The 27,807-nt window shown below is 45.1% G+C and overlaps 1 protein-coding gene across 2 annotated transcripts in view; it reads right to left on the bottom strand.

The window, feature by feature from the left end:
- Nucleotides 1-4,539: 4,539 nt before the first annotated feature.
- HEMK1 (HemK methyltransferase family member 1) overlaps nt 4,540-27,807 on the bottom strand; it is a 35,121-nt gene continuing 11,853 nt past the window's right edge. Inside the window, exons 5-11 of one of the 2 annotated variants that reach the window (XM_050904594.1) lie at nt 17,907-18,059; nt 15,788-15,852; nt 12,292-12,341; nt 10,822-10,927; nt 9,215-9,310; nt 7,283-7,396; nt 4,540-6,934 (exon numbers count right to left, since the gene is read on the bottom strand). In XM_050904594.1, coding sequence (XP_050760551.1) covers nt 6,898-6,934; nt 7,283-7,396; nt 9,215-9,310; nt 10,822-10,927; nt 12,292-12,341; nt 15,788-15,852; nt 17,907-18,059 — 621 coding nt within the window. In that variant the 3' untranslated portion in view covers nt 4,540-6,897. The remainder of the gene's footprint in view (nt 6,935-7,282; nt 7,397-9,214; nt 9,311-10,821; nt 10,928-12,291; nt 12,342-15,787; nt 15,853-17,906; nt 18,060-27,807) is intronic. The other variant, XM_050904596.1, reaches the window with a different exon arrangement.

Here is a 27,807-nt window from a genome sequence, read left to right as displayed (position 1 = left end):
ACTATCATCCTCCCCAGTGACAGCTGGGATGGCTATACTATTTAAAGAACTAGTAAAGGGAGAAGCAAACACAGCTAGAGCTAGGTTGCCAGAACTGCCATTAAGAGCATTCGAGCTCTTCCTGTGACTCTGCCATGGCTCTTCCTTTGCTGTGCCTCAGTTTCTCACCACACCTGTTGGCCCTGGATATTTAGATGGCAAACTCGTCTTTGCTGTGCTCCAAATTCCAGCCTGGGAGCTGAGAATCCCTGCAATGTCTCCTGATGCTCCGTGCCATGGACAGGATGATCTCAGAACACCCTGGGTGTCACAAAAGAAAGGATGAAGCCTGAGACTACTTATGTAGCCCTTTGAAGCTGAACCCAGAGCAAATATTTAATGGGGACAAGGCCCCTTCCTCCCCAGGCAGCAGTTTGTTCACATGCAGTTGTTCTAAGGCCTTCTATCCTGTGGTAACCTTGCTCATGTAGCCATGGTTATCATCATAACACTGACGGGGTAGCTGCAACTGAAATGACATGCTGATGCCCACTCTGCCCAAAATGCTAGGATGAGCACGCAAGACACAAGAGTGACCATTCAGGTTTGCTGGTGAAGGGAGAAGATGAAGCAGATCTTTAGAGCTAGAAGCTGCCGTTTAAACAAAGCTACAGTTCTGACATCAACCACATAAAGGAGACAAACCATGGAGACCGCAACATGTGGCAGCACTTCTCTCCACCTGTCTGCAGCAGCAACATATTTGATGCTCATGCACTGTAAAAGCACCAGTTGCTTTTGTGAACAGAATGCACTTTCCCAGCACTCTGCAGCAGGCTGGTCTGTCTGTGCATCATGCTCTCATCACACTCAGAGACACGCTTGCTGCAGAAAAACTAGCGCTGGTACTTCGGCTTACTCCCACATCCTTTGGTTTTGCACTGGCAGCGCTGGAAATCAGCAAAGCAAATCTGATGTATCATGCTGCAGCAGGGTGGTGTGCCCTGTCACCGAGAAGCAGATGAGAGAGAGAGATTTCATAAAAGTTGGCTCATTCTTTGCTCTTTCTGGATGTAATTGAAGAAGAGGTTGCCATAGGACAGTCACAGTCCTTTCTGAAGTAACTGAGTACCCCACATCCTCTATATAAGGTACTCTTACACACCATTGTAAGACAGCAAAGGGATATTATGCCAACCATAACAGCTGGGAACAGAGTAAGCAATAATATGCCCAAAGGCAGGCCTGCAGTTTGTCACACAGCAAGGATCTGAATCCAGATTTGGTGAATCCTAGTATAGGATGGAACCCCTGGCAAGTTTCCAGCAAATGCAGCATTAAACTTCCCAAAGGGAGCAAAGTGGAATGACAGCTTATTTGCCTCTGACCTAGCAATAGCAGGTGAGAAGAGAGTGCAAGTCACACCTGCTTTTGGGCACAGCTGGAATTACTCAGGCCTTGCTTGTGGGCAGGAACTGCTGCAAACAGGTTCCCCCTTCTTTGTCATCCCTACCCACCCTCTCCCCACAGTGAAATCCACATGCATGTGGATTTATTTTCTCAGGCATGAGAGAAAGAAATCTAGAGCAGTTTGCTCAAGAGCACATGCCTTGAAAAACAGCTGATTTTGCAAAAACTCCAGTGCATCTGCACGCACCATATTGCCCAAAGGCCCGATCCCAGGATCCAGCCCAGAAGGAAACCATCATGGTATTCAGTTCAGCACAGCACACACAGGTTAGCGTGATCACTCCTCTTACTACTAGCATGTTCCTTGGTCTGCTCCATTCCTTCTACCTAGGGGGTAACATAACCCTTATGTACCCTCTCTGAAGGGGATCAAAAACCCCAAGTAACATGAGCAGGCAATTTAGCAAACCACTTGTACTTTTATTCTACCCTCAGAAGGCTGTTCTGTCAGACCCACTGTGGCACTCACAGGCAAGACCAAAGAGTCCAGGGGCAGAGAGATCATATAGGTCAGTAAGCCACAAGACACCACCTCCTGCTTGCAGGCACACTTACAAAGGACTACCCCAGGCCGGAGCGTAAATCTTGGGAACAGTTCAGATTCAGACTCTGAACCCCAGGCATGTCAGCCTAAGCTCGTGTGGCACAACCAAAGAGGTGACTGCAAGGCAGGAGAAAGCTGGATACAGGTCCGATTCTGCAACTAGGGCACATTTTAGAACATCCTTGAGGCTACAGTAACTTCTGCTACCTGTCCCAATTGCAACAGCTGCATGCAGAGCATGCTTTGGCCATGATCCCAGGGCTGCAGAATGGTAGCATGTAAATAGCCTCCTGCATTCACCGGGGACTAGATGGACCATGCTGAGATCAGCAAGCAGCTGCCAGGCAAAAGAAACAGAGAAGGACCGTGACAGGACCCTCCACAGGGAGGGACATCTGAAACTTCTGACACTTAACTCAAAGCATATCAAAACATCTATGGATGAGGAAATAGGCTGGAAACTGGCTAAAGTCTCTCTTGGTATCTCATCATCATCTTGACTGTGAGAGAGAAGCCTTCTCTCACCGGGTATCTGTCCCTCTGGATGCAACCTGGAGTAGAAATAGTAGTTTATTAAAACTTAAATACAGCTTTTGAAAACTTGCCCAGACAAACAAAACATTAAGGCAAGTTACAGCTTGGTCTTCACTGCTTGGGAAATGACTCCTCCCCTGTAATAAGATGAGCTGTAGCAGATCTATTATTCCAATCACTATAGGCACAAGTATCACCTGCAACACGTCTGAAGCACACTACCTTTCAGCACACCTAGTCCCCCTTTACATGTCATAAGCAGGGAGACAAGGATGTGCAAGCGGCCTACAGAAACAACACAATGTTGGTGTTCTTTCCCTCAGAAATGAAGACTGTGAGGAAACACGGGAACAGACTACCATATGGAAGCTGCTTTAAGAAGAGAGTCAGCTGTTCTCCACCTCAGGACAGGAGTAATAGTACTCAGCTTTAATAGCAGCAAGGAAGACTAGGTACAAAGGATAACTTTCTAGCACATAGAACAACAAAGCACCAGAACAGATTGCATGAAAAAGTCCTTATCAGCATTGGAAGCCTTTTAGCTCAGGCTGGGCAAACATTTGTCAGGAATGATGTAAGCCAAGTTGATTCTTACTTCAACAGGGAAATTGGGCTAGATGACTGTCAAGCTGTCTTCCAACCCATTTTGATCTATGGCCCTGCATCAAGGAACTGAGTGCTGGCCAGTAATCCACAAACATTCAGTCACCTGCGTCCCCAGAGACTTCCTGTGTCACCCTAGTGGAGTCACTCTATGTCTGTCAGTTCCTCACCTGGAAAGGAGTCTCATCCCTACAAGGCCACAGGCTCGGCTGAGAGCGCTGTAAGCATAAACACATTTCTTTGACTCTCTAAGGTCCCTGAGAAAGTCCCTTTCAACCCACATCTTGAGTGGAAGACTGAAAACACAGTTGGTACTTGCACTTCAGGGTGCTTACATGGAAATTACACCAGAACAAGAATGGTACTCTATCTCTGTCCTCCAGCACACTAGAGACTGTCCAAACCCATGGATTAATGCAGCCCCAGGGGGGCTTCAGGCCTCCCATTAACAGCATGAGGTACAACCCCAGTCCTGTACCACAAGCTGTGAGGTCCCCTTCCAGCTTCCCTACATGAGCCCCGTGCCGAAGCTCTGTTTTACTGGCACAGGAATAGAGGTTAAAGCCCCACTTTGCAGCTGCACCTACACTGAAGCCCTCTGTTGACCCGAGTTCTCTCACTGGGGGACTGCACCTTGCCATGCTCCCCACACAGCGGGAAGCCTGTAGCAGGACTGTTCTCCAGCACAGACACAGCTAAGCTGGGACCACAGCACCATCTGCAGGGCTCTGCCAAAGACCAAGCTTTTACCAACTCCTCCTCAGGGAAGGCCAGCATTACCCTAGTAGATACTTCACACCTGGTAACTCTCCAAAACACAGACATGAGCGCACACACAACCATACTTTTCAGGGTCCTGGAAGAAAACAAAGCCCCTCTCTGAAAGCATCACTTCAGGAAACAAATCACCGTCTTGATACGGTTCCAAAGAGCCAGTGAGTTCCCAGAAAATTAAATGTATGTCGGATACTGGATTACGTAAAATGCCGACTGAAGCGTCAGCCTTCTGCAGCTTCAGGGAGCAGCCATGCCTCTGCAGAGAGCTCACGTGCGCAGTATATTGCTGGCGTCAGCTGAGCCTCCTGCTCACAGGCAACAAAGACAACACAGACACGGTCCAGTGCTTTAGCAAGGGCGCTGGGAGTGCCTGTGGTTCCTTAAAACCACCATCTCCAGCAAGCTTTGCAGTGCTTCCGTACCAAAATGAGCCTGGGCCAATATGCGTAAAGCACTGAAGAACACATTGTACTACACCAGCACATTCCCTCAGATGCGAGTCTGACAAATAAATCCAGCCTCTTGGGAGGAAGAACAATTTTTCTCCATTCTTGTCTTTATGAGAAGGTCAGCAGCACCATGTGATTTTTCCGAGACATATAACCACTACGCAATGCAAACCCACAGAAATGCAAGCATTTTTATTATTGCTTTAGCTATAAATATAGGAATTTAACACTTGTCCTACTGGATTAGACCAAGAGTCTATCTCACAGAGAAAGTGTCCTGCTCAGACAAGTGACTGATCGATGCTTCCGAGAAAAGGCGCACTGCTTTCTGCAGCCCAGCCACCAGCACTCTCAGAGGGACATGTAACTCTAGCCTGCTGCAGGGAATCAGCCTACCCCTTGAAGAATGCAATATGATGCCATTTAACACCCTCATAAGCCAGTACACTATCCAACTTTTAAAGTATCCTGCAGAAGTAAGCTGTGCACGTTGCTCTGTTTCATACATAAACACTGCTAACACCCAGACGAAATCTGTGAACTCATTTCTTTAAATTTAATTTTTAAACAGTCTGACAAACTGAACTTAAAAAAAGACCCTAAACTACTATGGAAAAAAAAACAAACCACAAACAAAATAACCCGTCTTTGACTACAATTTCTACTCACAGCTCTAGCAGGCAAAACTGCGAGCTGTGCTGGAACTTTATGTCCAAAGCTAGGATCAAGTGCACTTTAACTGAACTTTTTTAGTTCTCTCCTTCCCTAGATTTCCTCTACTGTGTTTAACCAGGGCAGGTACTGCGGTCCAGAGAAGGCTCATAACTTCAAGTAAAGAGTGTACGGGACATGGCAAACTACTGGGGTGCGTAGAGCAGTGGGGAGGATAAGTGCAGTGTGAGTGGTAAGATGGGGGTGAAAGGCCAGTCTGTGAACAGAGCTGTAAAAGCCCAGAGGGTGGGGAAAAGATCCAACGGGAGACCCGAGCACTGGTACATCAGAGAGAGCTTGGGTATCTGTGGAAAAGCAGGGCCAATGTTCAAGAGTTAAAGAGCAAATAAAAGAGTGGGGAATGCGAGTGTGGGAGAGGTAGAGGGGAAAGGGACTAGATATATTAGTGCTCATGTAAAGCCCTCTGAATCTGCTGCAGTCTTCTGAACAGATGCAGTTTGCTGATGCATCTCCTGCCTAACGTTTCTGGCTATGCACTCCGAGTTCAGCCTGGACAGAGAGCCTGATAGCACCTCCCTGGCGCACACAGACTGCACAGGTCACTGTCTGGACACTTCCACCCCTACTGAGTGCTCACCTCCACTGGCCCAGCAACTGCTTCCATTCAGACTGGTAGACCAGATCCTTTCATTTGCTTTCTTTCCTTCCTTCCCTGGCTAGCTATGGTCAGGAAGGGAACTTGCAACACCGGAAACAGCAGCAACAACAAGCAGCAGCTTGAATTTAATCCTGCCATTATTTATAATGTCATGATGTTGATTGTCCATTACAGGGACTTCTCTCAGTGTTCCTTCAGGCAGCCCTACTCTGAGTCATCCTTCCCAAAGAAACAGACCTCAGCTATTCCCACGGCTGTCAAGAGACTGGGTCCTACTCCAAACTTAGCTTGTTGTCAAATTTTGTACAAGTCATTTCACCTCTGGTTTTTCAGCTTCTCCATCTGCAAAACTGGAGTAGCGATTCTGGCCTTCTCTGTAAAGTCTTGCATTCAAATGCCTTACATGGAAGTTAGGCATTTCTATTACCATCAGAAGTAACGTGTGGGTGCCAGATGTTTATTCAGATCTGCTAGCATGTTTGAAAACGTAATCGCACCACAATTCTTGTAAGGACAGTGATCTGAAGCACTCTTTATTACAATGTTTTGATTGTTTCTGGCAGCATCCACCAAGTGTCAGGTGCTGTAGATTCAGATGGTGTAACATGTGCACTGATCCTTCAACAACATGTCACTCAGCAGGACTGGGAAACAAAGGCTGCTTTACTGTTGGAGATCTACTCCAGAGCATCAGGATCCTGGAATAGAACTGAATTTGAAATGTGCAGTTTAGTCATGTCCCATTATACCTGCAAATCCATGGGCCAATATAAGCCAGAGTTTGGACCTATCATCCAATCTGGTCACATCCTATATAAATTTATCTCAAGGCCAAAAAAAGAAGAGTCAAATTCTTTCTAGGTCAAATGGGTGATCTGACATGTTGAGAAGTCATATTTTTAATGAAGTATCTGGAGCTGTGAACTCTTCCATATTGGGTCCTGAGATTAATGAGTCACTTGAGCAGAGCAAACTAAAAAGTTGCATGCAGTTCCCTGAGGAAGGTGAAACACTTCTGCATGCTCTGCTGAACTTCTGCATCTCTGGATGAAGTCTGTATCAGGAAACAGGGGGTCTGCCACGGCATAGAGAGTTCAATGCACTGGGGAACAAAGCGGAGATTCCTTTTGCCACGCAGTTTTCAACAAGCTGTTCAGCAGGGCTCACCAGCAAAAAGCATACTGCAAGAAGAGTTATTTCTGGTACAGCTGTCATCTGCTTTGGTTTTGGATGTGCAGAAACCTAGGCCTGTGGGAAAAAGAATGACCAGAGCTTTAAGTCTTGCTAGGGAGAACATGCCTCTACCTCCATCATATAAAAGCAGCAATTTTCCAATGGCGATAATCTCACCAGAGCTAGTCACCCCATCAGAAATGCTTACCTGCATCAGAATTTCTGACTCAGAAACACTTGCCAGGCTATCTCAGGATGAGAAGGTTGAGATACTTGAAGGGAGCCCCTATTTTGTTAAAGATTGGCTTCAGCTGTGGACTTTCTCTGGCTGAGTTCATTCAATACACCAGGGTGCAGGGACATAATCTACAAAGCACACAGACCTATACTTGAAGCAAAAATCTGAAGGTAAAAAAGACTTACTTGCCACAGAAGTCCTTGTGAATGGCACGGAGGACAAGTAGTAAGTTGGGGTGTGCCTGTAGCCAGTTCTCCACCATATTTGGGTGTCTGGGATCAACTTCCAGAAACACACTCCTGGAAAGGACACATTTGGGAGTACAAAGTGGGGAGATGGACACATTTAGGTTGCTAAACTGATAAAAATTAAGGCCTTTCTTTCTGGATGACTCCTACCAGTGCAGGAAATGAGAAGGTCAGCAAATACACTGCAATCCAATAATCCTAAAACAGATCCCAGCTGTCCATTTAAGATACAGATCCCAGCTGCCTCCTTCAGGGGGAGAAAGTGTTGATCTCGGGGGGAATTCTCATGGTACTCCTCTGTGTGAGCAGTTAAACCCTTGTATCGAGATGTAAAGATCCCTTTTGAACCTCATGCAGAGATACCGCCAGCTCTGTCTTTCTGAAGCCCCCAAAGATTTAAGGCCAGAATGAAGTTTTATGATGCAAATGCATGAACACTGAGCACTGGGCTGTCAGCATGAAGTTGCTCTTTGTATGAGCACGGTGACAGTAAGTCCCCGTAGCAAGACTCAAAGTACAAGTTAGTACACACATTTTCCCACAGTAAATGTCTCCATAAATCAGTTACAAAAACACCACCAGCATTCAGACCATACAGTCCTAGACACAGGACTGTACAAAGGAGAGTGCAGCAGGGATAAGGGAACTAATCAGACAACCTCAGTAAGCGCACCAGGACTAGGCCTGGACACTGCAGGGCTATTTCCACCTCTGCTGCAGCTGGGCTTTATGACACCGGCCCATTTTTGAGTCTCCACTCCCGCGACAAGGCAGAACCACCCTAGCTTACAGGCACGTGGAGACGATGGAACTGGTTACAGCCTGTGACAGCACAGCAAGATACAAGTGTAACAGGCAAAGAACAGAGGCCAAGCCCCAACCATACACTCTCCTGAGAATTCCTAAAACATCCCACACTGAATACTCCCTATAAATTCACCAAACGAGCTACAAGCTGGGTGTGGATCTCATTCCTGACCTTAAAAAACTTCCACTCCTCAATGGGGGCTCCACCTTATAAAACAAGCAAAGAGGGAAGGAAAAAAATAATCCTAACAACCAACCCCACGGGACCAATCTGTTGCTGGGAAGTTCTGAGGAGCATCTTCTGCTCTTGTGGTCATGCAAAGCAGGAGGAATTAATTCTTCTGCATGCAGTATGTCTCTCAATATTCCTGTTCCTCTTCTCAAAACAGCAGATTTTCAACAACCACTCTTATGCTGGTAAAATGTCAGGAATTTTCAACAGGATATGTGAATGCCCTAGCACAACAGACTTTTGGGTATCAGCATGTTGATCTTTAAGCACAAAATGGATCCCACATGACAGAGAATAGGAACAATCAGTCTTGAGTATTAACGATGGAGAAATTTAACATTTAAGAAACTATCCCTGGCTGCTCTTCTTTCTCCTGGGATATTCAGCATTGTATCCTGGCACAATAAACAAGTTTCCCCTAATTAAAGGGTGGGAGGGAAGTAGAGATCTACATCCATTCTCAGAGAGTTCTACATTGCTTCTCCTTCAATCAGTTATTCTGCTTAGAAAGCTTTGGGGGTTTTTTGCACTCTCTCTGCTGCTCTCTTTCATGTTCTTTTTGTTGCTGCTTTGACCTTTAAAGATTCTCACTTCACTAATGACTATGAAACACCACCACTGGTCAAGGAACGCTCGTATCCCTTTATTAACCAATTTCAAGCTAATTTTGCTTATACACATGACATTTTTTAAACTGCTATTATTAGATGGGGCAGTGGGGCCATTTTTGCAACTATTTTCCCTCTATACCTTGCTGTATGAAAAGAAAACAGAAGTTATAGAAGTGAATGGACAAAAGACATGAAATTCAAACAGAGAACAGTGCTTACCCAGAATCCTTCAGAAGAGAAGGAGCCAGAGCCAGAATTGTTTTGATGACCCTCATCCCATCATCTCCTCCATCCAGTGCATCAAGGTCCTCATAGCTGGAGTGTGGGAATAAGAAGACATTAACAGCAATTCATGTGGCATGAGCCATGCCCTTGAGGATGCATTGCCCCACACTCCATGCAGAAAGGTGCACCTAACACACCTGAACTCCAGTACTCCTATAGCAGGTGACAGCACTCACAGGGAGTAAGAAGGCAGTGTCCTGGTTTCAGCCGGGATAGAGTTAATTTTCTTCTTAGTAGCTGGTACAGTTACTTATCCTAAGCCAAGGACTTTTCAGTTTCCCATGCTCTGCCACCAAGCAGGTGTGCAAGAAGCTGGGAGGGAGCAGAGCCGGGGCAGCTGACCTGAACTAGCCAAAGGGGTATTCCATACCATAGAGCGTCGTGCCCAGTATATAAACAGGGGGGAATTGGCCGGGAGCGGCGGATCGCGGCTCGGACATCGGTCAGCAGGTGGTGAGCAATTGCATTGTGCATCACTGGTTTTTTTCCCTTCTTTTTTTGTTATATTCCTTTTCATTACTATTATTGTTATTGTATTTCATTATTATTATTGTTAGCATTATATTTTACTTTAGTTACTAAACTGTTCTTATCTCAACCCATGAGTTTTACCTTCTTTCCCGATTCTCCTCCGCATCCCATTGGGAGCGGGGTCGGGGGAAACTGAGGGAGCGGCTGCGTGGTGCTTAGCTGCTGGCTGGGGGTAAACCACGACAGGCAGCTACCACTAGGCTGAGAAACTCCATGTTGAGCACAAACAGAAAACATCCCCTGAATCCTTCCAGAAAATTACAAGCCAACTGCAGCCAGGGTCACACAGTTCCAACACGTGGATCTGTTCTCTCTGTGCTAGCTGGACAGGGAGAGAGTGGGTTGTACAGCAAGGGATCGCTTGCTTTATTTCAACCATACCAAGAACCAGGTTGGACGGCCTTCTAACCTAGCAGAGCAAATGAGGACATAGAAAGCTCAGCTTTCAGAATCTGCTCTGGTGCACATCTTGTACAGAGGTGGGTGCAGGACTTTGTCCTGACACACATGACAATCAATTCTGAGGAAAAACCAGCACACACGAAGTAGCTCTGCATCCCAAAAGAGCTTATTCATGTTTGTGTGGGTTTGTTTGCTTAAGACCAGTATTGGGATGAGAATGGCTCACAGCATTTCCACCCAAGTTTTTTTTCCAATCACAAAAAGCTGCTCAGATACTTGTACTTTCTTTCATAAACTCACACCAATTAGTAAAAAAAAAAAAAAGTCTAACAGGAAAAATGTTCTGAAACAGTTTTGGATTAGAAAGTTGTTAATTTCAAAGCGTGTACTTTTTCCATTTTTATAAATATTTAAAATACTTTGATATTGTTTCAGACCTGTAAGCAGTATCAAAGTAACACTGTATTATTATATACCATATAAACACATGTACACGATGTACATGTATACTACATTTGCATGTTTTGTGTGCAATTGTATGCAGTACAAGGAAGCAGACAGAAAATCCTGCTTCAAGGAACAGAAGAAAAATCTATTTGTCTGATTACCGGAGGATTTCGGTGTCCAAGGAAGCCATGTCTTCATGGAAGACATATGGGGGGTTACTGACTATGAAGTCTATGGGGCCCCAGAGTAGCAACTGCTTGGCAGAACCTAGAGAAGAAAAAGAATCACAACCAGCTCTCAGCCATAGCAATCTTCCCTATAAGCTCAGTGTCAAAATCCTATCCAGGAAACTCTCTCCAGACACATGCCCATGTGTGTTCGGTTCTGCTTTTCCTCTAATAAAATTTTATCTTATTTCTTTTTGGGATAGCCTGGCCTGCTCACTCTCCAACCTTGAATGCAAGAGTGATACAAAGCTAAGCACAAACAAAGTATAATTTTTTCATATCAACAGCCCCGCTTAGCAGAACACGTTACAAAGCACAGGACCTTGATGCTCTGGAGCTCTGCGCCCATCTGGATCTAAAGCAACAGGAACTTGAGAGAACCCACTAAGACCTAAGTGGGAGCTTAGACTAGCTGTCAGGATGCATATTCTTCCTCTTGTCAGAGCTGCAGAAGGGTCTCTAGTGAGCAAAAGAGCCAGGCCCTCTCAGCACCATCAACCATCTAATGGTTTGCTCTTCTACAGACAAGGTTCAGCTTGCTATGCTCATGCTAGTGTCTGGACTGACAGATACCAGCCCTGAATCAGACACGTAACCACGTGAGTGTGGCACTGTCCTCAGGCCAGCCTCTTAGCCCAGGGCTTACCCATGCAGGTGCAATGCCAACACAGCTACATGGCTTTTGGACTGGAGCTGGCTCGCTTACTGCTGTTTGGAGTATGGGCAGCACAAAAGCAGATCTGCAGACAGAAGACTGTGCAGACATAATCCTAAGAGGTAGTACAGTGTCAAAAACAATAGTGTCAGAAAGGTGCACTAATGAATCTACAATGCTGGAGCTCCTGGCTAAGAAACAGCTGAGCACGTATCTACCTAACTGGAGAAGCCTCACCAAATGGCAGTTTTAACTGGTTTCAGCCAGGTCTGGGGAAGACAACAGGTATCCTTCCCTGGTTCAGCTCACCTAATTTCAGGTGAATAAGGCTGGGCATTTAATCTAAGCTAAATATCCGGGCTCCCACTAACATCAGTGGAGAGACAGGCACATACATGTCTATCTAAAGCAGCCATGTCAGCATGGAATGAATTACACTCTGTATATATTTGCCTCTCCCCAGTAACACTAGAGAGCACCTGGACTATCAGCTCAGAGACAACTTTTAGACACCTAAAACCAGGAACAATTCACCTTCTGATGTAGTCAGGGACTTTTCTGGCCTGGAAATCTCTGAAGGCAAAAGCTTCATTGGCTCACTTCTTACTGCCCTTTTTCTCTATTAACTTCAACATCTTCCTGACGCCTGCATCCCAAAGGGGTCCCTTAGCTGTCTCTCACGCCTGCCTCCCCCCATTAAAGTAAAAAGGGAGAAAGACAAAGGGAATTATAACAGTGAAAAGAGTTACTGTATGAAACATCACTGTGGAGGATGTGGATCCTCTCCTGGAGTTGCAGCCTGTAAAATTCCAGATGCAAGAACAGAAAGAAGAAAGATTAGGAGGCATGTTAGTGTGGATTCATGAACAGCACATTCTATAAACAGATCATTAAATATCACATCTCTTATCTGATACACGTATATCCTACCCCACTGACCGCAGCTGGTTTCCTCTCAAGCCGCAAGGGAAGTTTAGGATCTGCTCTTTGACCAAGCAACAAAATTCAAAGCAAAGAGCACAATCTGCACCCATGGTGATACCAGGGTGCGGCTCCTGTGCACCCAAAACCTATATGTATCACCCCTTGCCATACATACAACAGTATTCCCCCACCCTGCTGCATATTAACTATATCTCCAAGGCCTCCCCCGGATAAGCTCACCATCCCTGAAAAAAAAAACAACCACCAAAAAACCCCAAAAAACCCCCACAATAAAATCACCTGGTTCAAATACGAAACCTGCTATTGTAAGTGGAGACAACGTGCTCACATTTGCCACGTTCTTTCTCCAGCCTCCTTGATAATCTAGATCTTAACAGTGTTCTGGCATCTGAATGTATTTTCTAGGCATCTTTGGATCTCATCTCACGTGCCAATGTTAAGGTGATGAGATGTTACTGCACACTACTGGGAGGCCAGCACATGCAGTGCAGCAGAACCCCTGTGCCAGACACAGAGCTAGGAAAACGGACTCCTTTAGGGACAGCTCATGCACAGACTGTACAGTATAATATATTTAAAATACACACTAGGATCTCTCAGATATTAGTTTCTAACTCATGATCTTACTTGTCCCTGACATCTCTGTGTACATTAATTGGGAAACACATGTTATGGTCAGTGCCTTTAATCTGCAGCCAGACGTCCCCACGGCGCTCACACCGGCAGAACCCCTGAAGGCACTAGAAGATACAAACATCTCTCCTTTACCTGTGACAAGCGAGCAAGGAAGCATGCTGGCTTGCTATTTTTAAGATACAGGTCTATAAAGGCCTCGGTATTTCTTAGGGAGAAATCTTGGCCAAGATTCTGATCTCTCTGACTCACTACACTAATCCAAGGTAGAACAGCCTTGAGACTGCCAGACTGCCACTGCATGGTGCTTATGGTGGTCCGGTCTGTCACAACCTGGCATGATCTGTCCCCAGCTCCCAGCTTGCTACAGAATATGCTCCCTGCCAGGGGAAAATAGCTGAGACAGTGATCGCCTTATATCTTAGGAATGCTGAGCAAAGCTCCCTTGATGCTCCTGGGACAGGAAAGAGAGACCAGTCTGAAAGTAGCCTTCGTGCTTGGTGGCAGCCTGATAGTACAGGAGAGGTCACAGAAACAGAGAGCATAAGACAGCAAGGAAGGAACAGAACCTCTAATTGCTCAGCTACATCGTCCACCCATCAAAATACCTCTCTTTTCTCACCAGTTTTGCCTCTGGTTTTTGTGAGGACATTTGAGCAATGTCAGAGGAAGCACATTGCAAAGTCAGAAATACAAGGCTGGTCAAGATCTGCTGTTGGAAAAAGACTCCAAGCCTGCCACAGGAGATGCCATTCCCGGACCAGCAACAGCACATTGTGGCAGAGAGTCTGCACTGTCCCCTAACTCCTGTCCTCAGTGCAGTCAATGTCTAGAGAAAACAAAACTGCCCAGCTCTTCCCAGCATGTTCTCTCCTCCCACCACAGCAGCAGTTTTCCTCCCAGCTCTTCAGTGTAACACCTCAGGGCTACCCAACAGGGTTCATGGAGCATGCTGTCACAAAGGCCTTATACCCAAGTCCTACTTGCCTTTGCTGAGGGCCTGTGGTACTGCCCTGTCAGCATACACAGGCATCAAGAAAGGGAGGGATTCCAGCATGTCTGCAGTGTGCCCAGATGGGCCATCTGGCACTGGGATTGAATTAGTGAGAGCAAGACTCACCTAAGCATCTAGAGAACACAGCTGTGATAAGGGAGCTCTGAAAAGAAGACAGGAACCAAGCTGGCTTCAGTCAAGCAGTAACACAGCTTATCCTACTGGCTTCTCTCCCAAGAGCTACAGGGCACCATGCCATGGACAAGATCACAAGGACACAATGAAAATATCCATGGAGAAATATGAGGTTCTCTGGCATGGCATTTACACTCCCTCATCCACTCTTGAGCCACAAGCAATCTTAATAAGCAAGACGATTTTTCCCAGATACCAGAGCAATAATCTACCAAGGAGGCAAAGAGATGGCCAGCTTTTATTATATCTACGAAAAATTGCAACAGAACTTGGTTTGACACTGACACATCAGAAGGAAATCTCTGCTCCCCGTTCCCTATAACTAGACTAGGAGGCAAAGGGTAATAGTGAGGTGACAAGTTTGGGAAGGGTTTGTTCCTACACATCACTTCAGACTCACATAAGAGCGGGGACTGGCTTGCAAGAAGTGAAGAGATGCAGCTCAGTGCCGCCAGAAGCAGAAATAGCCTGTCTCTGTAGCCCCAATGCTGGCAGCAACTTGGGAAAAAAGGGTATGTGGGCCCTATGGACAGAAATGTCAGTTAGTGAGCACCGCTTAAGACTCACAGTTGTACTAGACTCCCTAAGATGTAGCAATAGGAATCCTTTCTGAGACCGCTCTAATTAATGCCTAGGGCCCAGAAGTTACTGAGGATATAATACTAGAGCTCTGTACCTTTTACAATGTCTACAGAGACTGGGATCCTGGACTCAAAAGTATACTGAGATTCTAGCTCTGGGGCTCGCTATGTTAGTGACAGTCCAGAATAACCTGAGTTAAGAAGAACCAGGTGAGGAAGCGGAGCCACTAGCAAGGACAAGGTCAGCCTGATACAGATCTGCCCTGACTTCAGGCACAAGATGTTTGATTCAGCAACTCTGAACATCCAGCCACAGCACAGGTGTCATCCAAACAGCACAGGACCCAGCAGCACCATTCTCTCCAAACCCAAGACAGCATGGAGGATACTGATGGATACCACACTAGCACATCAGAGTAAAAGTGCTGTCTGAGTGTGCAAGCTTATATCTAGAGGAGCAATAACAGAAACAAGCACGGCAATAATGATACAAGGAGCCAGAGAGAGAAAGGTTCAAGCTATACTTGTCCTTAACCTCCTAAGTGACATACACATTCTCACCACCTGCTGCCTTGAGTTTCCCAAGTTCACAGAAAGGGGTAAGAGTAGTTACCATGAAACACTTTGAAAACCCTTGGAAGACAGACAGCATGTAAGTACTATTGCTTTATTTAGGCTGCTGTCTTTGCAAAGCACATTCACAAGTCAAAGAAAAAAATACTCTGGTAAATATAAGCATTTTTTCTTCTGAATTCTTACACACTTTAGGAGCTCAACCAACTAAACATTCTCTGGTTTCCAGTGGTGATAAACACGAACCACATGTCCAAATATTGAGGACTCTTGGTCTTTCTCAAACAACAATTTACAAAAAATGGGTAATATACAGGCTTGTACCTATGTGCATTCTCCCTGGTGAGATCCACAGCAGCCTCCTCTTTATCCATGGCTATCACTCGGCTCTGGGACAGAAAAAAAAAAACCAAAAACCAGCAAACAAGCATTATAAGATCAAGGTTCCCGAGCAGACATGCTCTGCCAAAAAGGACATGCAAGATAAAAACTGACAATTGACTGTTCACCCTTGGCTCCTAAAAGGAATAGCTCATGAAGAATGCATCTCAGGGCACTGATGGGATCACGAGTCACTTCTAGTAAGGCCGCTAACGTGACAGAAGGCACTCTGCAACACTTCCAGCAGCCTACCAAAATAGACAGGCTTCTGACCAAACCAACTCAGCTGACAACAATGGAGTCACACTGACTCACATCACCTGATACGTTCATAGCTCCTAGTAGTGTGAGGCTCAACACTCTGGCTAGTCTGGGGTAGACACAGCTTAAAGGAAGATCATGTCACAGGCTTCTCCTCTCTAATGCAGACAGAATCCATCCCAGCATTAACACAACCACTTGGACGGAGGTTCTGGCATTTTCCATCCGTTATGCAGACACCTTTTGCCTAGTTACTCCACTGCAGTCCTTATACCACATTCACTGCACGTATTGACTGCACGTACTTGACTGTGTGTCAACTATTTGAGAGTCCTCCAGCGTAACATGAAGAGATAGGACTACACAGTTAGAGATTTGTTTGACCTTCCATTCCACCTTAGGAAAAGTGCAGACAAAGGCCTGACTTGTTTTTGCTTTGCTTAATGTTTTTTAAACACAGATGTTGGTAAGTATTTACACAGAGGAAGCATGCTTAAAGAAACCACTTTGCATTTGGAGATGATGGTGTGATTGGCCATCACTCCTAGGGGGATTAATTTCACAGCCTGAGACTAGCACCCGCAGACATGAAGCTGACCCTTAAGGTGAGGGACACAGCTGAGTCCATAAGTGAAAAGTTGTTGTTTTCTCAGTACCCTAGTGCCAAATTCTGCCTCAAACACTAAAGAGATCACAGAGTGTAAACTCCACTTAGCTGTCAGTGTGGCTACCACTAACTAATCAGTCAAGGCTCCTTATTTCTCTGGGCATAGCAGTTTGTGTTAGCTGGCTGGGAAAGGACTGTTATCAGTTACAGGGACAGACTGACACAGCTCTTTAACTTAACAGGCAAGGAAAAGAGCATGAAGTACAGCTCAGGAAATCAGAGTAATTATACTTTGAAGTCATGCAGCTCAAGTATTAACCTTATCAGGTCATTGGGAGGAGGAACACAGGCATCAACCTCTAATTCTTACACACCAAGTCTTATACTTCTACAACAGGAGGGGCTGGCCACAGCAATTCTTGTTCATGAGAAGAACTGGCTGGTCTGCAATTCTGAGGAAAGGGGAATATTTTTCCCTTAACCACATGTGATGAGAGCTTGGATTCATTTCTCTTTCTGTTTATCAACAGTATCTCAGTAAGCACGTTACACGCCACAATAATCAGGGGCAAGAAGGGCTTTGGTCACAGTCTCCTTCCTGCTCTTTTCACTCTGTTCAAAAGGTGTGGGTTGTTATTAGGGAACAAAGGACTTCAAAAAAGAGGTTTGGCAGTTGTGGCAGTGTGACATATGCTTGTCATATTGATCCCAAGTACTGACACTTCTGTGGTAATCCCTTCCCTGTATTCATTTAGTCTTCACTCTCCTAGAGACAAGATCTTTTGATTCACAGCAAGGTGATTTTTAGAGATGACTGCCCCATAAATTCGACTAATAGAGTGTGTGCCCATGCCTCCGTCCCTCTTGTCCGCAGCCCAGGATATTAGCTTAAACCAACACCCACCAGTGCTTCAAGCTAAGATGATTAATGGTGAGCTGTGAAGAATGAGCACATTTGCTTCTTTCATTCTGACTAGGTCTCCACTACTCCTGCAGACAGCTGGGTAGAGCAATTCCTAAATATCCCTATTCTATCTAGCATGAACTTACAGAGCCTGACTGTCAGAGACCTTAGTTGCTGAAGTTCCATCAAAGCAAAGAAGTTTGTCTGTGAAGTCTCGAAGAAGACTAGTAGAGTGGGACTGTCCTGTAACACAGGCATCTATTGTACCATGAGCACTGAAAAAAGCTCACCTGTGGCAGTTTGCACAACAGACTCAGAGCAATTGCTCCAGAGCCACAGCCGATCTCCAGGATCACAGGATGAGGGACAGAAACTGGGAAGCAGAGGCCCAAATTCTTCTCACATTTCCGAGATTCCTCCTCCACAACTAAAGAGACGAGATCCTAACAAAAAACAAACAAACAAAAAATTTCTGAGTGAGCTGTTTTGACTCATACCTTTGTGGTCTGAGGACTGGAGTTTAAATTTCTTGACTCCATAGCCCAATGAAATGTATTTTTGTTGCTAATTTTTTAAACACACAGATGGCAGCAATGGAACCGACATGCCAGAATTCACTTCAGCTCCATCTCCCCCACAGGGTGCTTTGATTAGCAACCAAATCCTCAGCATACAATTTACCACAGATCCTCTGAAATCTAGCACTGTTGGGCAAAACAATAACCAAACAGCTGGAGCACATTACCTCCTGCAACACCACTTTATTTACTCCAAAATTCAGCTTTCAGAATTTGTAAGCTTCAAAATTTAAGATTTCTACACTGTCTCAGTATGGTATGTAATCTGGAGGCAGAGGTACAGCTCCTAACAGCATCTAAACCAATAATCCAACCTGCAGATGAAAAGCAAAGGCAATGAATTACTAAATGATCCAAATGAGCAGCTCCCTGCATGGATTTCAGATTGTGGACTTTATTACATTTTGTTGGTATAAAGTCACACGGAGAAGATTTTCATCCATGCTCCTGGATCCGTATGCATCTCTGCCATCGCTGCTTCCTCCCTCCCATCAATACCCTCTTTTTTAAATCCCTTCACAATTTCATATAAAATTCAACACAGCAGGAGAGGTCTCAAAGATATACAGTTCTAAGGTTCGTGAAAATGAATAACTAGCTACAAGAGAAAGCACACATGTGCCTCCCTCAGACTGCAGCATGAACTTCCCTTGCTATTCACTGGAGAAAACTATGACAGAAACCTTACAAACACCTTGAGAGCATCAGCAGCTTCAGCAGGTGCTCACAACTCCCTGCGATCCTTGTGCTTTCATGGCACAACAGTACAGAAACAAAGCCTTACTGCCCAAGGTGCTCCCACGATGGCTAAGTTATTTCACTTGAGAGGTCTGCTCTTGGATCTCTCCTGTAAATCCAGAAAGCTTAACAAAATTTACAAAGAATAATTGGCTTGATTTTGCCAACAGGTACAAATGAAAGACATTACCAGGAAAATTACTGGCCTTCCATTTTTATAAAGAATCTTGCATGTTCTTGGCATAAGCAGGAATATTTAAAAGTAACACATCCTGGCAGGCAGGTCAGCTTCTCTTTAGTAAAGCAATGGCTTTTTCAGGAGCCAAAACTGGGCAGGCTTGTATGTAAGAGCATAAGCCCTTCCTTGGATATATCACCCTAACTGGGGTGCAGTGTAATAGACACCTTGTGCAAAGCTGCAGTTTTTATGAAGGTATTTGTTGCTGTTGGTTCATCCTTCATGGTAGGCCAACCAGCATCTGCAGTAAGTAGGGAGGGAGGATGCAAACAGGTATAAAAATGAAGCATTAGGGTAGATGAGCTTCAGCGAAACATCCCGGCAGCAGAGCACCTGAGACATGGGCTGTTTTGTCAGTATTTTCTGAGGTTTCCCACAAGACGTGAACTGCTTTTAAACATATTAAAGTACTGTGCCCCTGCATGCAAGCACACACCCAGTGCTTAGAGAACAGAAGTGAAGCTTGCACTGTTTCACAGTCCGGGATGGAGAAACAGGCTTATTTCAACATTGTCTAGGCCCTTGCAAAGCCAGGTAGCTTCAAACCGCTCCGTTTTAATAGAACCCTTTGCCTGTTGATTCCTCTTGCTGAAAGAGCTTGAAAGCGTAAGTAAAAAGGAAAGATTTAGTTTATTTGAATGTGTAAACACTCCACATTTCTTCTAGTAACCTTACTTCTTCACATTCGCTTTTCTGAGCCTTTGCCATTTTCAACTCAGCTGTATTAGGCTTTGCTGCTTTTCCAGGAGCCTGACTCTGCCAACACTAGCCTTTTGGGAGCCACTGGCTCCTTGACTTTCTTTAGGCTCCTCTTCACAGCCACAGCCTTTTGGGGCCTTCAGGGGCTTTTTAGCAACAAGCACCTTCAACTATTTTCATTGTTTTCTCTCAAAACTTCTCCAGTTGTTGAGCTGGAAAGAGCCAGAGATGCCCATGCCTTTGCTCACCAGATACTCAATGACAACAGCCTTCGTGCTTCTCCAGACTGTGCCCTCTGCCTTCCACAGCTTTCAGTGCTCCTCAGCAATAAGCTCTGTTGTGCACATAGCCAAAAGCCCAAGAGGGAACGAGAAGCAGCCCACAGGCTGGAGGGCACTATTCTGAGAGGCCTCTCAGAGGTGTGTCTTGACTGCAAAGTTAAGGTTGGTGACTGATACCTAAGCTAGCCTCAGCCAGGTACGAGGAGCCACACTGCAACGTCCTACCCTGGTTACCATGTCATTATTGGCACTGCACTCATAAGGGAGTTTTGCTAACAGCCTCCAAAATCACATATTCCTTGTTGTTGCTCTGGGATTCCTTTCCTAGACAATTATGGAGGAAAGGATTCTTGCAGGCTCCCAACCGGACTGTGGGAAACCACTAGAGGACTACCAGCGGTCAGATAACAACAGGGAACAATACACACCTGATCTACCCACTTTGGTGCGAAAATGGCTTTTGCCTTTCAGCTAACACCTCCAGATGGATCAGTTTGAAAACACTTCTGCAATGGAGACAGCCCGAGATTGTAACCGCAGCTGGTTTGGGGAAGCAGGTGCTGACGATTCCAAGACCACAGAAGAAGAGCCACCCAAAAAATTCTGCTTAGCCATTAAATCACTCTCTTAAATACCAGCCATTTTTGGTCACTTACAAATATTTCCAGGAAATCTCTACAGTAACTCAGAAGAACCATCTGTCTCTAGGGCCGATCACAGAGTAGCACAAGTCACTGATTACAAAAGTCCAAATGTATCTTCCATACAGTAGAACTATTGTCAGCATTTATTAACTTCCTTAAGTTTTATCATCAGTAATTTCAAGCTTGGAGTTTTTAACGGAACTTCTACTTTACACATTCCACAGTGAAAGCATTTTTAGAGTGCTTGCCAAAGCTCCTATTTAAATATGACTGATTTCAGTTTTTACCACATATATATTAAAAAGGGATGTTGGTATTACTTAGGCTTTGTATCCTACTTCCTGACTCCCTTGCCTTATTGTCTTGGTTATTTCATATACTTCTTACTGAGGCAAAGGCTGGTTCTCTCATAATACACGTGTTTATCATAATAGTTCAAAATTAAAAGATATTAAAAATAATGTGACAACTTAAAGAAACTACATCCTTTTCCAGACATTAGTATCTCGCTACAATCAAAAAGTTCAATAATTACGAAAATAAATTCTTTTATGAAATAAATTAGATTGGCAAGCAAAACAGAAGATGTACTCTAACTGGCAAATTAGGAAAAAAATTACTAATACAGATTATTCGATGTTGAATTAAATTTGCAATTATGTATGTATTAAAAGCAAGAAGTAAAGACAAAACAGAATGCACTGGAATAAGACATTTTGTAATTCTGCATTAACTGGCTGTGATACCATGGTCCTTTTCGTCACTGTGGTTTTCACGTGAAAACCACATTTCCCCAACATCTGCAAAAGAATCAGGAAAACCCAGCAACCACAATACAGAGTATGTCCAGTTAGCCCACTGCCATTCCTTTTCAGAAATCATGAATGATTAAGTTATCCAAAATTGTTCTGAAACAGTATTCTTCAGGTTCTTCTTAGTATTTTCCATCTTTTAGCAAGCGATCCAGCCAAAATCTGTGCTTCTCCAAGCACACCATCATCTCCAAGACGTCACCACTGGAAACTGATAAATTACAGCACGTTGCAGAACATAGCAGAACCACTTTCAAATCTCATCTTGGGAGACGAAGTATTTCTGGCCATGCATTACAGTGTTCATACAAAGACTACAAAATACCCTGCAAGACAGACACTCCCCACCTGTGTACAAGAATCTGACTAGAGCCACAGCTGGAGAAGAGCAACAAAGAGGCAGAAGGTGCTAAAAAGAGATGCCAGTCTATCGTGCTTTAACCCCAGCCGGCAACTAAGCGCCACACAGCCGCTCACTCACTCCCCCCACCCAGTGGGGTGGGGGAGAGAATCGAAAAAAGAGTAAAACTTGTGGGCTGAGATAAAGACAGTTTAATAGGATAGAAGGGAAGAAAATAATAATAACAAAATGACAATACTAAAAGAATTAGAATATACAAAACAAGTGATGCACAATGCAATTGCTCACCACTCGCCAACAGATCAGATGCCCAGTTAGTTCCTGAGCAGCGATCTGCCCCTACCGGCCAACTCCCCCCAGTTTATATGCTGGGCATGACGTCATATGGTATGGAATATTCCTTTGGCCAGTTTGGGTCAGCTGTCCTGGCTGTGTCCCCTCCCAGCTTCTTGTGCCCCTCCAGCTTTCTTGCTGGCTGGGCATGAGAAGCTGAAATATCCTTGACTTAGTATAAACACTACTTAGCAACAACTAAAGACATCAGCATGTTATCAACATTATTCTCACACTAAATCCAAAACACAGCACTATACCAGGTACTAGGAAGAAAATCAACTCTATCCCAGCCAAAACCAGGACACAGCCCCAGACACAGAGAAACTGGGACAACAGCAGATGGCCAAAGGCTGCGGTCTTTATTGCATAGGATACCCCACATCTTCTCAGACTCAACAGATTCAGAGCACAAACATCTGCTAATATAATGCCATCATCGCTAAAAGCCATCTTAACCGTCAGTTTGATCATCAGCTGTAAAGGTTGAGACACGAAATTATGAAAATTCCACTGGGAAATAAGAGAAAACACTTTGGCAGCCTAGGTGATTATCCTTTGGAATATGTTAGGTAAATTCTCCACAACCTGGCACTCGAAACTGAAATGCAGGCTGTTCAAAAGGGATTACTTTCACTCACACCATTTACAGGATTCAATACATCAGAGAGAGAAATGTCCTTCACTATAAAAAAATGCTTTTTTTGATAAAATAAAGACTTGACAATCAGTGTGTCTTTATAGTCTCTAAAAACAGGAACATGAGTTGGCTTGTTCAGGTGCCTTGTCCCTGCAACATGCTGAGTGTTTCAGTACCTTTCACACATTTATCCTCACAACTTCCATTTTCCAGATGAGCAACTGTAGAACAGTGACCATCCCAAACTCACGAAGGACGACTACAGCAGAACAGAGCATTGAACCCAATGCTCCAGAAGCCTCATACACACCTTTCCAATGATACCACTTTAGATCGTGGCAACAGGTCCCCCAAACTCCAGTTAAGAATAGGCAGGTCTACAGTTGTGTGAGGGCAACTGACCTCCTGCAGAAAAGTGGAAGGCACAAAGATCAGAACCAGATTCCCAGATCATCTAAACAAACAGTGCTTGGCTGCTGTTGAATCATCTTTTTTGTTTTTACTGTTGTAGATAAAAGCTGTAAATATATATTAAAAAAAAAATAATCCAAAGTGCTGTATTAAGGAGCAAGTAAAATCATGAATTCAAAAAGTATCTTAGAAACGTGACCCGATTCCACATTTACCCACAGCATGCTAACCAATGGATAGGATGAATGCTCAACTGTGGAGTTATTAAAATTAAAATTATTGCTTACACTATGCGTCATTATTGTCAGTAACAACACAGCCTACACTAAAATCCTGCTAACCAGTGCTACAGGTGCTGGCAGAACTACTTTTCCTGGAGCCTGGTGTACACATATGTGGGTACAAGTGTGATTTGTGTCAGAGTGGGGAAATTGAACATTTTGAAGATCTTTTCTCCCCTAGTCTGTGCAAGAAGCTCCTTCCCCCAGCAAAAGCCACTTTTGGAAGGAGTGGAGGGACTGAACGGCAAACAGACAAAACCAGAGAGAAACTAAAATCCTCCCTCTGCTTTTGCTAGCAATGGCATGAAGGTGGAAGGGAAGGAGGGCCTGGACATGGCTTAGGCAGCCCCCACGACTCAGAGCTGTTGACATCTGCTTGCAGGGGCTGACTGCACATTTCATTCAATAGATGGGTGTACAGAGATGTTCAAGTAGCAGAGAGGAAGAGCTAGAAGTCACATGGAAAGGTGAGCTCAGTAGCCACAGCTGTCCCTTGGAGCAAATCTTATGTATGGCTAAAACTGCTCCACAGCTGTCCTCTCCCCTGCAGCTCGCAGGATTGCCATGCGCCTTTCCAGGGCACATCAGCAATGCCAGTGTGCTCCAGGGCCTTTTTGTCATCTGTTACAGGCAGATAGCACGACAGTCAGGGTGATAGGCTAGGCTTAGGAATGGGGCCAGCTCACAGCTCTGCAGAATTACTAGTGTGACTAAATCCCAATCTCTCTGCATGTTGCAAACTCCTCTTACACAGCAATAATCAATGAACTTCCCCTTCTCCTCCATTTTACAGGATTTTGTGCAAATAAATATTTAAGAGCATGTCAAAAGCACCAGCCACCTCTGAAACCCATCCATTCATGAAGGTGGTAAGCTAGCTGCAAAGCAAAGTATCTGGAAGGGTTTTTACATTGCACTGGGCTAGAGGTGACGCAAGCATCAAGTGATGGGTTTTGAGGGACCTAAATTCTGTTGCTTAGCACAAAACAGAGTGGGGAGAAGGTGGCAGTATCTAGACCCTCTGTATCTTTGCCAGAAGTTAATTTAAAAACCTACAGGGAAAAATGCAGGACATCCTTGAGAGGGAGAAGGATATCTGGACCTGACTAGCAAAGGAAGAGCTTGCAAGGACTAGAACAGACCCATTACCTATGGTTCCATATAGAGGGGACACAAATATTTGCTTCCCGTGCTACTTAATTTCCAGCACTCAGAGGTTCTCAAGCTTTTGTCTCTTAGCCAAGCCACTTACAGCCTGCTCTCACCTTGCGATTCCAGGAAGTCTTGCTTCACTGCCAAATTTGCCCTAAGTTCACACTGTCGTTTATTTGGTTTCTTCCCACCCCCCATCTTCTCTGTTGAGCGAAACAAATGCAAAACTTTGCGAACACCTCCAGCTTCCCATGAGCCTCTGCCTCACCCTTCCACCCACAACTCCTGTTCCCCAACCTCCCCCCCCAGCACACACTCATGTTCTGACAGGTTCTTGGTATTACCTCCCCCTCCCTGCGGCCAGGTCTCTAGTTCACTGTATTTCTTGGAACCGCAGCTGCACAAAGAAAGCATGAGGACAGCGTCTGCCAGCACCGAAACCACAAGCTCCACAGCTGCACAGCTCCAACCAGCAGACAGCGCAAGGTCAGGCAGCTTTCAGCACCAAGACAGTTGGGAGGAAACAGCAGAGATTCTCACTGCTCAATGGTGGCTACAGAGCTGTGCGGAAGTCCAGAGTTGAGGCAATCATGTGCTACAGTCCAACAAGAGTGACCGACCCATCTGATGTTTCTGTGATTAAAAGTGCAAGGCTAAGAAAAACAAGAGGAGGGGAGGAATGGGAAAGGCAAGGGTGGAGGTCACAAATTCACACTGCCTTCCCTAGAAGCACCCTTTTTTCGTGCTCCGCATGCTCTGGGGAAAGCAGGGAAGACAAGAATCCAGGGGTACAAGTCAGGGTCGCAAGAGGCTCTAACTTCCCAGGCTAGCAAACAGGATGAGGAAAGCAAAAGACACATGAAAACCTGGGTAACCTCTCTGCTCTCGCACACTTCCTGGGAATGTTTTAGTTATTTGTGTGCTTTCCAGAAACTTCTGTTCTCAGAATCCAGGACTTTCCATAGAGCCTGATCTGATATTAACCAAATCACCCCTCCCCTCCTGTTTGTCCACTTGGCTGCCAATCAGCACATGACAAAACACCAGGAAGCCAAGCTGGAAACGTAACGCCATGGCAATGGCCCTAGAAGATCACTGCCATGTACCCCTCCTTCCAAAACCAAGCCAGCCCAGCGCTTAGTGGGCAGGCAGGCTACGGCGTTTTTGTCTGGGGCTCTTCTGCCTGGCACCGCACTAGGAAAGAGAAAATGTTGCACAAAGCCCACGAAACTCCCCCTATACACATGTAGAAAGCAAAACACCAGAATAACTCCAGGAGGAGCCACTGATCCTGAAAGAAAAGGTGGCTTTAGGCAGAAGCAACGACAGACAAACAGGTAAAGGCACACCTAATACTGAGGAAGGAGTTTGGCTTCTCTGTCACATAACAGAAGCAGTTCCTGATGTGTCAGGGCACATGCCAAGCGTCGTTTCATCTGTTGGAGGAGAGGCTGTGACAGCAGCCAGAGATGACTTCACCAAAAGGCAGTAACCTTTGCAACCCGTATGTGCTAATGCCCAAGAGGAGTCACCACAGCTGTCACGTCTAAACTTAGCCATGCCCAAGAGGTGCAAGAAGAGTGGATCGAAGTCACTGTAAAACGGTCGTACCTCGGGTCTCCAGCACAAACTTCTATCTAGGCACGTCTCTCCAGAAGCAAGGCATTTTCTTGCTCTGCAGATACTGGTATTGACCGCTGCCAGATACAGCATCTGGACAGATGCACTGGTCCAGCTCACTAATCCCTAGGTCTGAAATTCCAGTCACCTGGATGTCTGAAAGAAGCTGGGGGATAGGAAACGGATTTTTTTCCCTGCTCACGCAGGAATCCCCTCGAGTCCCATCCCTCTTGTTACAGCCATTCTATAGTTTGTTTTTCTCCACTTCTAGTCCTAAATCCTGCTCTAACTGCTGATGAGCGAAGCTACTCAGCTGAAACTCACAGAAATAGAGACCCTCTTTCAATCGGAAAAGGGAGATTAAAACGCTAAAGACTTCACAGAGTTCTTTTAGGGCCAAAAAAAATAAAGGCATTAACAACACGGAGGTCTCTGAGAACGTATTAGGAAAGTCTATATAAATTAACCTGGGGAGCACGTTTGTGCATGACTTAAAAGAACAGCTGTTGCTTTCCCTGCCTTCAGCACAGATTTTAGCTTTAAATTTACATTTTTGAGTCTGTCCTGGAAATCATCAACTTTGAAGTAATCCTCTGCATTAGCACAGCCTTTTTTTCTTGCATAGGAAGCCAGGAGAAACTACTGCCGTTGTTCATCTTCGCCAGTTAGCCAGGAACAACCCTGTTTCTTCCTCCATTTCCTTTTGAAGAAGAAATCTGTCCTGGGAAAACATCCTGTCCTGATTTTAAAGTGGCCAGCAATAAACTCCTGCTAAGCTGTTTCAGTAATTAATTACACTCTCTGTTAAAGATGTGCACCTTTTCTTCTGGCCTGCATTTATAGTGCTTGTTATACACTTGTTTACAAAACCAAAGAGACTTCTGTTATCAAATTTCTGCTCCCTGTGCCAGGTAATTAACCCCTAAGCTTGTCTTTGATGAGCTAAACAGTCTTGCACAACAAGGCAGATTTTTCCAGCTGTTAATCCACCTACTGGTTCTTCTCCAAACCTAGTTTTCCATTTCTTTCTCAACTGGTCAGTAACATAACTGGACATAATATTTTTGCAACTATTCCACTGCTGCACTACGCAGATTATTTAATCCTGCTACTTGTACTCAGCAATCCCCTGTTAACACACGCAAGGATCACATTAGCCTGCGGGGCAGCCCACTGACAATGGGTGCTCTCGGTCAGCCAATATCCATTAGAGCCCTGTCCTGGTTTCAGTTGGGATAGAGTTAACTTTCTTCCTAGCAGCTGGCATAGTGCTGTGTTTTGGATTTAGGATGAGAATAATGTTGATAACACACTGATGTTTTAGTTGTTCCTGAGCAGTGCTTACACTAAGCCAAGGACTTTTCAGTTTCCCATGCTCTGCCACCAAGCAGGTGTGCAAGGAG

This window comes from Gymnogyps californianus, chromosome 13 (genome assembly GCF_018139145.2).
Source record: "Gymnogyps californianus isolate 813 chromosome 13, ASM1813914v2, whole genome shotgun sequence".
NCBI lineage: Eukaryota > Metazoa > Chordata > Aves > Accipitriformes > Cathartidae > Gymnogyps > Gymnogyps californianus.
Note: the sequence above shows the minus strand (reverse complement) of the source record. Positions and strands in the feature narration are given on the sequence as shown.